The sequence below is a fragment of the Schistocerca serialis genome, chromosome 3 (assembly GCF_023864345.2).
Source record: "Schistocerca serialis cubense isolate TAMUIC-IGC-003099 chromosome 3, iqSchSeri2.2, whole genome shotgun sequence".
NCBI classification, from domain to species: domain Eukaryota; kingdom Metazoa; phylum Arthropoda; class Insecta; order Orthoptera; family Acrididae; genus Schistocerca; species Schistocerca serialis.
The window spans coordinates 218,714,656-218,730,101 of record NC_064640.1 but is presented as its reverse complement, the minus strand read 5'-3'; the positions used below and the strand labels follow the sequence as shown (position 1 = coordinate 218,730,101).

General features: G+C 38.5%; 1 protein-coding gene across 1 annotated transcript in view; it reads right to left on the bottom strand.

The window, feature by feature from the left end:
- LOC126469950 (cullin-1-like) overlaps window positions 1–15,446 on the bottom strand; it is a 233,915-nt gene that overhangs the window by 59,940 nt on the left and 158,529 nt on the right. The window contains exon 12 of the mRNA XM_050097360.1: window positions 6,924–7,042. Coding sequence (XP_049953317.1) covers window positions 6,924–7,042 — 119 coding nt within the window. The remainder of the gene's footprint in view (window positions 1–6,923; window positions 7,043–15,446) is intronic.

Below are 15,446 nucleotides of genomic sequence, written 5' to 3'. Positions count from 1 at the left end.
AAAAGCAATATAAAAAATACAGGGTGATTCAAAAAGAATACCACAACTTTAGGAATTTAAAACTCTGCAACGACAAAAGGCAGAGCTAAGCACTATCTGTCGGCGAATTAAGGGAGCTATAAAGTTTCATTTAGGTGTACATTTGTTCGCTTGAGGCGCTGTTGACTAGGCGTCAGCGTCAGTTGATGCTAAGATGGCGACCGCTCAACAGAAAGCTTTTTGTGTTATTGAGTACGGCAGAAGTGAATCGACGACAGTTGTTCAGCGTGCATTTCGAACGAAGTATGGTGTTAAACCTCCTGATAGGTGGTGTATTAAACGTTGGTATAAACAGTTTACAGAGAATGGGTGTTGGTGCAAAGGGAAAAGTTCTGGACGGCCGAGAACGAGTGATGAAAATGTAGCACGTATCCAGCAAGCATTTGTTCGCAGCCCAGGAAAATCGACTCGCAGAGCTAGCAGAGAGCTGCAAATTCCACAATCAACTGTATGGAGAGTTCTATGAAAAAGGTTAGTTATTGGCACTTATCTGTCCGTAACTACCTGAACGTCAACTACCCGAGGCGATGGATCGGCCGCCAGGCAGCCCGTGACAGAGCACTTCATCACTGGCCTCCAAGAAGCCCTGATCTTATCCCCTGCGATTTTTTCTTATGGGGGTATGTTAAGGATATGGAGTTTCGGCCAGCTCTCCCAGCCACCATTGATGATTTGAAATGAGAAATAACAGCAGCTATCCAAACTGTTACGCCTGATATGCTACAGAGAGTGTGGAACGAGTTGGAGTATCGGGTTGATATTGCTTGAGTGTCTGGAGGGGGCCATATTGAACATCTCTGAACTTTTTTTTGAGTGAAAAAAAAACCTTTTAAAATACTCTTTGTAATGATGTATAACAGAAGGTTATATTATGTTTGTTTCATTAAATACACATTTTTAAAGTTGTGGTATTCTTTTTGAATCACCCTGTATTACTTCAGTATTGCAGCAGTTATATTGTAGCCAATAATATTTATATTGTGTGAGATATACTGAGTTCCTGAGATGAACTTCATTTGGAGTTAGTTGTTGATAAAGCCTCCTCATTAAAATGTAAAAATTTATGAAATTGTAACTTTGTTATGTAGCTACTTTTCATTGCAAATTGTGCACTTCAAACATGCAGCTGAATCCACCTATACTTCATTTCTATTGTAATGATGGAAAAACTCTACTAAAATCACTCTCATCATTATGTCAGATGCTTGAAGTATCACTGTAACTGTTATTGTTATTATTTAATGAATTATCATTTCCTCCACTGATGCTGTACGTATGTTTATCGGACTTCTTCCAGTCTTCAGACATTATGTTCCTAACAGATTCTTTTATGCATGCTTGGGCTGCAGAAAGGGTATATTATTATTATTATTATTATTATTATTTCTGGTCATGTAACCGTTTAATATGGGTCCATATTAACTATGTTGGGTTGAAATGTTAGTGCTAAGGTGGTAGCTTAATGGTTGTATATCCACATATATTTTGTACATGCTGAACTGTGTTGTATGGAGAGATATTAGTCCCAGAAGCTCCACTTTTCTAAGGTTATCATTTACATTGATCTTATGATGCTGAAGACAATAAATAATTTCACCCTTTTGCTTCACCCTGTCAACAACTGAATCATAAGGAGCATTAACTAGAAGAATTGTTGATGGTTTTCTCACATTCTGAATTAGGAAGTCTATGAATCACTTTGTAAACTTAACATGGTGTATTTCTTCATGATAATCTACTATCTTCTTTGATTTAAAATGCAGGAGACCTTTTGAGAGAAAACCTTGCGAGGTGCCCACCGGGCAGTCAGTCCCATTGCCAGAAATCATTGCCATTGTTCCTTTATTTTTGTCAACAGACAGCCCAGCTTAACAATGTGACCAAAACTGGCCCAAGTCTCATAAACCCACACTACTACATCTACATTAATGCCATGAATCTACCTTAAAAATTGGCATCGCCATGAAGGTACATTCTCCCTCACTGTCAACAACTTATGGCCACAGAAATACCCATAGCAAAATCCTAGATAATACAATGGTGTGTGCAACTGCCTTGAAAAGGATCTGATTCCTTAAGGGTGACCAATACCATGCTGAGTTTGGGATTTATGTTTTTGAGATAATAACTGCAAACATGATGACAAATCATATCCTCAGCAAATCAATATGTATTGGTAATCTGCTTATTCACACAACATTTCTTTTCCCTGAGAGTTTCAAGATTTGACGTTCATCCAACTTCCTTTTATTTCTTGAGGATTTCCTTGCCAATCTTGTTTATGTTCAGAACTGCAACAGTTGTATCAATTACATTGTTAATGGAGAGCAGTGGGCCACCATCAAGTTTTTCACTCTCAAAGTAAGCATGTAATGTGCAAACTATGTATGTTGACTGATCTCATACGGTAATCCTCCTGGCCAAGAGAATGACACAAAACATTTCCAGTCATGACTTTCGACGAACTTCTTTCTGACATTGTTCAGTACTGCACAACAAATAACAGTAACAACAAATACAATAACAACACTGCAACCAGCAAGCTGCCTCAAACTGTCCCATAATGCAAGTGGGAAGTGTTGTGGTGGTAGGGTGAAGGTTTGGCATGGGCTCTACCCCCCACTCACCCCCTCACCACTCCTTTGCCCCTTTATGCCTTTCTGTTTCTGCTGTAGGTGTCACTGTAATTTTAAGCAGACTATAATTTTGAAAATTTCAGGAAGTACTTGATGTAAATTCTAACACCACAATTTTTCCTGTGCTTCCTACACATTATGTCAGGTACACTGTATCCTTGAGCAATTAAATTGTCAACTTGATTTTCTGTTAGCCATAGTTCTGAAACACATATCACATCTACATCCTTAATGCTACAAAAATGTTCCAATTCTAATGGTTTATTTCTTATACAACAGATATTGACAAGCAGTAACACAGATATTTTATCACTGTTTTCCTCCCCAATCGAGTACTCATCTGACACGGTATATTCAAATCATACGTATTGTAATTGTCTAAGTTGGAACTGCTGAAATTTTGACTTCCATTAAAAAAGCATTTTCATCATCACTCTTGGTTGTGATAGAAATCAGTACTGTTCCACCACATTGGAAGCTAAATTCATATCTCTCAAAGGTTTAAGGTGTTTAATACCTCACCACATGTTTGATGTCATGTGAACTACATCTGAGATCTTATGATCAATGACTTTCCCTTTCTGTTGATGTGGAACCCATGTGCTGCATGAAATCATTTCCCTAGTGTGCTTATATCAATGTATGTTGCACTTTTAAATTGCCTGCATACATTCTGCACAGCTTTATTTATCTCTTTTACTTCCTTATTCACACAGGACCAATTATGTAGACCTTGATGATTGGGTACAGAAAAAATTACCGCATTTTCATTTCTGAATTTGTGTTGTCTGTGTTTAAGTGAAAGCACGAAATCTTTTGCATCATTTTTTGCTGCATCCCTGCAAGAAAGACAGAAAAATCACTACTGTTTAGCACTTAATTTTTTTTGTGACTGACTGCAGTTGCTGCCTTGAAATTTGCACCTGGTTTTATGCTGTTGATCTCATATCTACACATACTTTGCAGTTCGGAGGCAATCAGTGTAAATGTCTATCTTACATGTATCTGTTGTGGGAGAATCACTGTTATTTGGTCTATAACCAATACAGGTACCTGTGGTGTCTTGAATCACATTTTCTATGTTGTTATTTTTGTCAATGAGAGATCTTGTCACATGGTTACACACTGTTTATTTTTTGCACAGTCCATATTAGAAAATATTTGAAAACAACTGCCATTTACTAAATTTCCATACACTACATGGCAATTTTCACTTTATATATGTTATTTTTATATGACACTTCTGTCTATTTTTCTTAACTGTTTGAACTAACTTGTGGAAGATTTGCCTCATATTGCTTCACTAGTGATTCAGTTGTTTCTTTCTGAAGTTTTGAGATACCCATTTTTAATTCATAAATAATGAGTTGCAAACCTGAAATACATTCTTTCAGCTTCATAATTTCATCTTCACACATTGTACAACTTACTTTTTCACTTCGCAGGACACTATTTTTCACAGTAATACTTTATGAACTATCACACTGGCCACCTTCTTGTATATTTGTTTACAATATTAGTGTGTCACAACTGGAATCAGTCAACACATACAAACAGCTGGGTGTAACAATTTGTATGAATATGAAACGGAATAGTGACATAAGCTTGGACATAGGTAAAGGAGGTGGCAGACTTAGTTAATTGGCAGGATATTAGGTAAATTAAGTCAGTTTCCAAAGTAAATTGTACACGGAACACTTGTGTCTGTCATTAAAGAATATTAGTCAAGTGTGAGGGATCCACACCACATAGAATTACCAGGAGATATTAAATATACTCAAAGAAGTGAAGCATAAATAGTCACAGGTTTGTTTGACTCATGGGAGAGTGCCAGGTATACTGAAAAATCTGAATTGACAGACATTTATGACAGGTGCCAGTTATCTCATGAGAGCTAACTTACAAAATTTCAAGAACTGTTACTAAGTGAAGAATCTAGAAATATACTTAAGCCACCTGCCTCTCTCTCCTATATGACCCATGAAGAAAGAGTAGACTAATTATGATGTGTACAGAGGCATTTAAACAGTCATTCTTCCCTCACTCCTTACATAATTGATAATTGGTCAACAGGAAAAACAGATGAAATAATAAATTTTGCCAAAAAAAGAAGAATGATAAAGCAATATTCAAAGTCAAACAAAAGGCAATAATCAAAAAATAAATAAATGCAGGATGAAGGACAAAGGATGAAACCTGCTAACAGCTGGGAAAAGTGCATAAATTATGCAGAGAAAATATGAAAGGAGGTGGTAAACAGCAATGACTTAAATTTCAAAAGAGCTTTGGCACCAAACTGGAAACCAGTGTTTCAGCGTACACAAGAACTATGAACTGCTGAAAGGATGAAAGGCTGATCTGAAATCATAGAAGATGGTTAACATGGTTAACTATGTATAAAAAGTGAATGTATCAGAAATGTTAAGAAAATAAATCATTTACGAGCAAAGGAGACCACTCACCAAAAGGCATAAGTGTTGGGTTTTTGACAGGCACATGCAGGAAAAAAAGAAAATTTGCTAGTTTTCAGAATGAATGCTTCCTCATATTGGCAGTTTAGTAAATGTGAAGCAATGACTGACACTAAGCACTCTCGAAGTTACTTACACGTGGAAGATATAAAAGCTGGCACACCAAAAACAGGAGGAAGTATTATCCTCAAAGATGAAATATCTTGTATGGAAATAAAGTTTGGAAAATTTTTTACAGGGGAAAAGAAACCTCAGGAGAAAGGAACTGTTCTGATAAGTAAGCACTTAACCTGAGGCAAAGAAGATGTCCCTCAAATTTTTTGTATAGAAGGTGTAATTGCATCAAATCCCATCGCAAATAACTGACAGTACAGATAGAAACAATTTAGAAACAGCTCAATAGTCCATTTGGTGGCAGCTCTTTTCAGAAAACTTGACTCAAGGATGCTCGTATTTTAGATACAGAAAGGAAAGACCTTAAAGAAACAAAACAGTAGAAAATGAAATCTATAAGTCACTCCATACAATCCTTTTGAAATGAAATTGCTGCTGAATAAAATTTTAATGATTACCTGACAAATACACCAAAATAAATCATTTACAAGTAAAGGAGACCGCTCACCAAAAGGCAGAAATGTTGGGTTTTTGACAGGCACATGCAGGAAAGAAAGAAAATTTGCTAGTTTTCAGAATGAATGCTATAGAAGGTCAGGGAGGTAGCAAAAGAGGATGGAAACTGACTGGCTTCCACAAATTGATGATTTCTGTAGAGAGGGCATTATTTTATTACTAACTGTCAAAAAATTTCTCATGAATAGTCACAGTAAGGCATGCCTCTATACAGTTTAGTGTGGTTATTACACGGCCAGTAAGATCTAAGTTTTTAAGTGGAGTTTTTAGGCTTTTAGGCACTGTCAAACATAAGTCTTTTGTATTTGGAATGAGCACCACAAATTGCAGAACATAATACAACCAAAGCAAAGAGCAATACACTTGTTTACATCATATATCATAAAACTTTCTTAAACACACTATTTATTACACATTATTTTATAGGTTTACAACAAAAGATACATATCTGTTCAAGTGACGTTTTATATGATCAAAAAGTCAGTATAAATTTGAAAAATGAATAAATCATGGAATAATGTAGATAGAGAGGTACAAATTGACACAGATGCTTGGAATGACATGGGGTTTTATTAGAACCAAAAAAATACAAAAGTTCAAAAAATGTCTGACAGATGGTGCTTCATCTAATCAGAATAGCAATAATTAGCATAACAAAGTAAGACAAAGCAAAGATGATGTTCTTTACAGGAAATGCTCAATATGTCCACCATCATTCCTCAACAATAGCTGTAGTCGACGAATAATGTTGTGAACAGCACTTTTAAGCATGTCCGGAGTTATGGTGAGGCATTGGCGTCAGATGTTGTCTTTCAGCATCCCTAGAGATGTCAGTCGATCATGATACACTTGCGACTTCAGGTAACCCCAAAGCTAATAATCGCACAGACTGAGGTCTGGGGAGGCCAAGCATGACGAAAGTGCCGGCTGAGCACACGATCATCACCAAACGATGTGGGCAAGAGATCTTTCACGCGTCTAGCAATACTTTTTTTTTTTTTTGTTCTAATAAAACCCCATGTTGTTCCAAGCATGTGTGCCAATTTTTACCTCTCTATCTACATTATTCCGTGGTTTATTAAGTTTTCAAATTTATACTGACTTTTTGATCACCCAGTATATAGCAATAGATGAATAAGTAACATACCTCCTTTTGAAGCAGTGTGTAACCAGTTCTCCGTTCGATACGTTGAACAACCAACAGAGTTTCCTACCACTGCGCTGGCTGTTATAGAACTCTGTGAAAAGATGTACACTATGTACGAGCTGCAAAAATAGATAAAAATATCCTTCAGGTGGTTGCACTCAACAATGGCAAAATTTGTTATTACAGTCTTGTTATTTAAAATGTTACAGATACCACAGAGTTTTTAAACAGGACCAGTGATAACATAATACATTTGAAACTTAATATATTATTTCTGTATGTTGCGAATCAAAGGGGAGGTATAATGAAACAAAACAGTGCCAGTGAGGAGAGAAAACGCTCATTCAGAACTCCAAGCATGAGGCACAGGTAACAGTGCCATGTTTTCAACAAAAAGTTGTAGATAGATATATTAGTAGCCGAAGACATCTGGGATAAGAAGTCACCCTCATCATGCCAACAGCTTTGTCAAAGAGGGCAGAGGAGCACACAGAGGTTCAGGGCACTCTCTTGTCCTAGGGGTGGGAAAATGCCCCTAAAGGCAGAATAATCAGCAATGATCAATGGCATGAGAATGCAGAAGGCAATGGAAACCACTGCATTAAAGACACATATTGTCTATCCAGAGAACATGTGACCTATAATCGAAAAATCATCACAATGATCTCTCCATTGGTAAAAGATTCCAGAACAGTCCCCCATTCGGATCTCTGGGAGGGGATTGTCAAGGAGGAGGTGACCATGAGAAAAAGACTGGGTAATCAACAAAAGGATAACTTTGTACGAGCCGGGGCGTGGAATGTCAGAAGCTCGAATGTGGTAGGGAACTAGAAAATCTGAAGAGGGAAATGCAAAGGCTCAATCTAGATAAAGGAGGGGTCAGTGAAGTGAAATGGAAAGAAGAAAAGGATTTTTGGTCAGATGAGTATAGAGTAATATCAACAGCAGCAGAAAATGGTAAACGGGAGTAGGATTTGTTAAGAATAGGAAGGTAGAGCTGGGAGTGTGTTACTGTGACCACTTCAGTGATAGGATTGTCCTTATCAGAATTGGCAGCAAACCAACACCAACAATGATAGTTCAGGTATAAATGCCAACATCACAAGCTGAAGATGAAGAGATAGAGATAGTACTCGTATATGAGGATATTGAAAGGGTAATACAATATGTAAAGGGAGATGAAAATCTAACAGCCATGGGGGACTGGAATGCAGTTGTAGGGGAAAGAGTAGAAGAAAAGGTTACAGGAGAATATGGGCTTGGAACAAGGAATGGGAAAGGAGAAAGAATAACTGAGTTCTGTAATAAATTTCAGCTAGTAATAGTGAATACTCTTTACAAGAATCACAAGAGGAGGAGGTATACTTGTAAAAGGCCAGGTGATACGGGAAGATTTCAGTTAGATTACATCATGGTCAGACAGATATTCTGAAATCAAATAGTGGATTTAAAGCATAGCCAGGAGCAGATGTAGACTCAGATCACAACATAGTAGTGATGAAGAGTAGGTTGAAGTTTAAGAGATTAGTCAGGAAGAATCAAAATGCAAAGAAGTGGGATATGGAAGTATCAAGGAATGAGAAGATAAGCTTGAAGTTCTCTGAGACTATAGATACAGCAATAAGGAATAGCTCAGTAAGCAGTACAGTTGAAGAGGAATGTACATCTCTAAAAAGGGCCAAGTTGGAAAGAAAAACATAGGTACAAAGACAGTAACTGCAAAGAAATCATAGGTAACAGAAGAAATGCTTCAGTTGATTGATGAAAGGAGGAAGTACAAAAATGTTCCGGGAAACTCAGGAATACAGAAATACAAATCACTGAGGAATGAAATAAACAGGAAGTGCAGGGTAGCTTAGACGAAATGGCTGCATGAAAAATGTGAAGAAATTTGAAAAAGAAACGATTGTCGGAAGGACAGACTCAGCATACAGGAAAGTCAAAATAACCTTTGGTGACATTAAAAGCAAGGGTGGTAACATTAAGAGTGCAATGGGAATTCCACTGTTAAATGCAGAGGAGAAAGCAGATAGGTGGAAAGAATACATTGAAAGCCTCTATGAGGGGTAAGATTTGTCTGATGTGATAGAAGAAGAAACAGGAGTCGATTTAGAAGAGATAGGGGATCCAATATTAGAATCAGAATTTAAAAGAGCTTTGGAGGACTTAATATCAAATAAGGCAGAAAGGATAGATAACATTCCATCAGAATTTCTAAAATCTTTGGGGGAAGTGGCAACAAAATGACTATTCATGTTGGTGTGTAGAATGTATGAGTCTGGTGACATACCATCTGACTTTCGAAAAAATATCATCCACATAATTCCAAAGACTTCAAGAGCTGACAAGCGTGAGAATTATCACACAATCAGCTTAACAGCTAATGCATTCAAGTTTCTGACAAGAATAATACACTGAAGAATGGAAAAGAAAATTTCGGATGTACTAGATGACGATCAGTTTGGCTTTAGGAAAGGTAAAGGCATGAGAGAGGCGATTCTGACATTGCAGTTGATAATGGAAGCAAAAATAAAGAGAAAGGAAGACACGTTCATAGGATTTGTTGACCTGGAAAATGTGTTTGACAACGTAAAATGGTGCAAGATATTCGAAATTGTGAGAAAAATAGGGGTAGGCTATAGGGCGAGACAGGTAATATACAATATGTACCAGAGCCAAGAGGGAATAATAGGAGAGGATGACCAAGAACAAAGTGCTCAGATTAAAAAAAGGTGTAAGACAGAGATGTAGTCTTTCGCCCCTACGGTTCAATCTGCACACTGCAGAGGCAATGGTGGAAATGAAAGATTCAGGACTAGAATTAAAATTCAAGGTGAAAGGATATCAATGATATGATTCGCTGATGACAGTGTTATCCTGAGTGAAAGTGAAGAAGAATTACATGATCTGCTGAACGGAATGATCAGTCTAATGAGTACAGAGTATGGATTGAGAGTAAACTGAAGAAAGGCAAAGGTAATGAGAAGTCATAGAAATGAGAACAGTGAGAAACTTAACATCAGGATTGATGGTCATGAAGTAGATGAAATTAAGGAATTCTGCTACCTAGGCATTAAAATAACCAGTGATGGGCAGAGGAAAGAGGATGTCAAAAGCAGGCTAGCAATGGCAAAAAGGGCATTCCTGGCCTAGAGAAGTCTATTAATATCAAACACAGGCCTTAATTTGAGGAAGAAATGTCTGAGAATGTACGTCTGGAGTTCAGCATTGTACGGTAGTGAACCGTGTACTATGGGAAAACTGGAACAGAATAGAATCGAAGCATTTGAGATGTTGAAAATCAGGTGGACTGACAAGTTAAGGATTGAGGAGGTCTGCTCAGAAGCGAAGAGGAAAGGAATATGTGGGAAACATTGATAAGGAAGAGGGACAGGATGATATCACATCTGTTAAGACCTCAGAGAATGACTTCCATGGTACTAGAGGTGGCTGTAGAGGGAGAAAACTGTAAAGGAAGACAGAGATTGGAATACATCCAGCAAAAGATTTAGGATGTAGGTTGCAAGGGCTACTCTGAGATGAAGAGGTTGGCAAAGGAGAGGAATTCTTGGCAGGCCACATCAAACCAGTCAGAAGACTGATGGGAAAAAAAAGAAAAGAAAAGAAAAGGAAAGGAAAAAGAAAACTGTTGATTTTCCATGTTATTTTTTTGTCAAATTAGTGCCATTTTTCAACAATTTCATTGTTAATTTTTAATGGCTTATTTTCAAGTATGTTATTCATTTGGGTCTTATTTTATCATTTTTCAATGTTATGGTCAAAATAATAGTAATTCCATGTGACTCAACAGCTTGGTCAAGTCTTTTAATTGGACGCTGCTTCAGTGACTTTGGCATCCCTAACCTACCACACCAATCCTACCAAGGAAATGGGACCTACAGTTTAATCCAAACCATGTGTCATTCCTGGTGAACCTACACTTTATTGAAAGGTACATGCTAGGTTAAACACAGACTGAAATATTCTGCAGTCCAACCCGGATTCAGTCCTGTGACCTTTCGCTTTCCAGGGATGCACTTTATCATTTGACCCCCCCCCCCCCCCCCCCCAGGTGCAAAATGTTCATATACCAAGTAGTGTAGGGTACAACAATCAGCTGCAGATAATGTTTTATTGTATATCTATATTTCCATCCCTGTGTGGCCATCTTCAGTGCAGTAAATGTAAGTTAAAGCATTAAAACCACACACACACACACACACACACACACACACACACACACACACACACACACACTACCAACTGGACTATTCACACCAAAGGCTGAGTTAACACGGAAGATGGTCACACAGTGACCAAATTCTGGATATGCAATAAAAATTATTTGTGACTGATTGCTGCACCCTTTACTACTTGAAATAAACATAGCTTCTGGGCACATTTCCTTCCCCATGGAACCAAACCTTATGTGTGTTGTGACTCGCAGATCATTCAAAGTGCTGCCGCGCAATTACGCATGTCGTCTACATGCGGCGCTGTCTGCCAGCCGTGCAGCAGCCGCGCCACCTAAGCGGCCAGCCAGCCAGCGGACTCAGTGCTCATTCGAATGTTACTGTGTTCACATATCTTACTTTGTCAACTTACTCAGTGACTTAAATGTGTTGTGTAGTTTCGAAATATATGTGTTCAACTTGACATTAAACAATTGGCGACGAGGTAGTGGATTTTTCCTTTTCATTGTTGACCCACAGGTTTCCATGGCTACTGTCAAGGAACTGTTGCAAGGTCTCATTGAACAGCAAACGCTTCTAACATCAGCGATTCGCGATTTCATCGCGGCATCAAATGCGGGGCGTTTCTCGTCATTGTCTATACCTCCTTTTCCTCCTTACTATGAGACAGCGGAAGACTGGCCTCATTACGAGAAACGTCTTCGACAGCACTTCTTGGCATTTCATGTCATGGACAAACAAACATGTAAGGCGTTCCTCGTCATTGTCTATACCTCCTTTTCCTCCTTACTACGAGACAGCGGAAGACTGGTCTCATTATGAGAAACGTCTTCGACAGCACTTCTTGGCATTTCATGTCACGGACAAACAAACATGTAACTCTCCGTTCCTTTCATGGATTTCACCTCAAATGTATCGGTTGTTGTCGCAATTGGCTCCTTTGAAATATCCTGCGTGTTTGTCCTTTGCTGAAATGTGCTCACTTCTATCTGTCTATTTTCACAAGCAAACGCATGTGGTAGCCTCTCGTGTTGCCTTTTATCGTTGTCAAAAACAACCGCATCAATCCTATCACGCTTGGGCTGCTGAACTTCACGGCCTCAGTCGAAAGTGTCAATTTGTTACTGACATTCACAAAGAATCCTATGCCGATTCCATGGTACGGGATGCTATTATCCGGTCGGCGCCCGACAAAGAAGTTCGGCAACGTGCCCTTCAGTTGGCAAATCCGACTCTAGATGAAGTCCATCACTCATGTCTCCTGTTATATCAACTGGACTTGCCGCAACGGGCAGATTGGTGCATGGGGCCCCAGCCGATTCGACCCATATGTCTCCTGTCATCTCGACCCGGTATCATCGGGGACACTTCCGTCCGTACGGGAAGCCTCCTCCTCGAGACTTTACGGCCAGTCAAACAACACCTATGGACGTTAGCAATCTACAGGCCACCTCCATCAAGACCAGTGCAAAAATTTCAAAGGGGGGAAAAGTGTTGTGACTCGCCGATCATTCAAAGTGCCGCCGCACAATTACGCTCGTCGTCTACATGTGGCGCTGTCTGCCAGCCATGCAGCAGCCGTGCCACCTAAGCGGCCAGCCAGCCAGCCAGCGGCCGCTAGACTTGGACTCAGTGCTCATTCAAATGTTACCGGGTTCACATGTCTTGCTTTGTCAACTTCCTCAGTGACTTAAATGTGTTGTGTCATTTCAAAATATGTGTGTTCAACTTGACGTTATAACAATGTGCATATACTTACAAATTACTTTGCATTTATTGTCACAACACATCACATTTATTTCAGTTATTGGAAGAAAACCATTTGTGTTGAACCTATTAAACCTAATCAACAAAATAACATGTAACTCTGCAATCAAGCACTGTTGAAAACATTTAAAAGGAAAGCAGTCTCATAACTTCCAAGTTCTCTTGAGACACATTAGCCAATACTTCATTACAGTGTGAAAACACCAGCTTGGGGTCTATATTTGAAGATGGAAGACAAACTACCTTCAGTACAACAGCAGCCAATTGACATTGTTTATATTTTCTGGTTGCATGGAAAGGTGCTTTCCAGTAGACTCTGAAGAGATTTTAAAAACACTATACTGCTGAAAACTGCCATTCCAGATATACATAACGGGCCATGTCAACATTAAAAGAGTTCATTATCACCCTAGAGTTAAGACAAGAACCTAGGACTGTGAACACAGACTTGCAAGGATCTGTGGCCGTAAAAGTTGGCAACCTAGTTTGAAGTTGGAACGCAGTGTGTTTCAATGTTTCCTTCACTTCTGCCTGAAGTATTTCTTTCTTCATGTTTTTTTTAGAAGTTTGCTGGTTTTATCACAAAAATTTCCATTTCCCACAATAATGAATCCATCTCCAAGCCATTGTAACTTGGAAGGAAGGACGATTAGCATTTAATGTCCCATTGACATCAAGATCATTAGAAGTGGATTTGTAGCTGGGAATAGAGATAAAAATTTTATCCAGTGACATCACATTTCCTGGCACTGTTGCACAAGAAACTGTACCAGAAATGACATGTTTTTGAGAGATCTTAATCTGGTGCATCAATTAAATTGAATATTTTCATAGGGCACATCTATGAATATGAATACTGCCAAACACAATACTATTTCACAAACACATACATCAAGATGGAGCCTGCTCGGTTTAATTTTATCAGCCAATAACAGCACAGGGCAGGCAATGTCACACAAATGTGTTTCTGGTGATACAAAACAACAATGAGATTGCTTATTTCAATATATACTCAATATTAGTTTTACTGAAGTGAAGTTTGTGGTGACAGCCTGATCTATAGTGTAGCCTGGGGCTTCATTGGCTGATAGAAATGAAGCGAATCAGGCAGGTGCCATGCTAATTTACATGTTTGCAAAGTTTAAGTTCCATATTTTGTTCTTTTCACATTTATTTGCACACTACAAAAATTAACAGTTTAATTGATGCACCACCTCAGATCTCCCTAAAACACTTTATTTTTTGGTACAGTTTGTTGTACAGAATAGTCAGCAAATGTGATACCAGTGGGTAGAACTGTTACCAGAATGGGGTTTGTGAGGCATCAGTTCTTTGCACAGGAAATGAATTAAAATTTTAAGGTTATGTACATGGAGGAGAGTGTTGTACCTGCAGGACAGTATACACAGGAGCACATGATGATGTTTCCTGGTGGGTGGGTGGCTAGTGTCTAGTGACTGATCCGTGAATCAGATCAAGGGATGTGTACCATAAACTGCCACAAGCAGTTTCCAGCATTTTCTATTGTTTTTGTTATTGTGAGACATGAGGCTGTGTTTTGTTGAGGGCTTGTAAATATTGTGAGCTCTAGATATTTAAGTGGTTTATAATATATTAAAGTTATCTGGAGGGTAGAGAGTTTTATGGCAAGTAAAAAAAATGGTTCAAATGGCTCTGAGCACTATGGGACTCAACATCTGAGGTCATCAGTCCCCTAGAACTTAGAACTACTTAAACCTAACTAACCTAAGGACGACACACACATCCATGCCCGAGGGAGGATTCGAACCTGCGACCGTAGCGGTCGCGTGGTTCCAGACTGAAGCGCCTATAACCGCTCGGCCACTTCGGCCGCCCTATGGCAAGTAAAATTCTGTATATTTTTAAAACAAGTTACCTAACATGTGGATGGTTACCCCATACTTCATCAATCATACACCTTCTTGTACACTGAAACAGGTTGCTTTACCATGAAGCATGTAATATTTGGAAGTGAACTGAGTTTCTTTAATGTCTTAACAATTTTTCCTGTCTTGAAAATGGAAATTTTTGTTAGTTGCCAATAGCTTCTATTTTTTTTTTAAGTAACTTCTAACTGGGTTTTGATAATTCTTCTTTATAATTTGATTTCACTTACTAATTACTGGTGTGTTGTACAGTAATAATGTAACACACAGGCTATAAAATGCAGTATTTACAAGATTTGTTTTAATTGCAACACTTTTAAATTTGAATAGAATATAGTATGCTATCATTTCAAAATGGAATAAGGAAATATATCAAAATTTTTACAGGGCTGGCTAGACGCTAAAGTCTGAAAAGTGTTTCAAGGTACAACACTCTCCCGTACCTCAACCTTGACAAAAAGTTAATCTCTAATTTCAGCATTAGATAACTATTGTGCCATAGAGCGCCATAAATATCGATATTTGTTCAGTGCATAAGTGTGCTATCTTTGAGGAGAGGGCTTTGGGCAGGATGTTGGACGCTAACGGCAGTTAGCCTCCGGACTTGTATCTGTATAGAAGCTAAGTGTGCATAAATCTGTATCTGAGAGAATTCT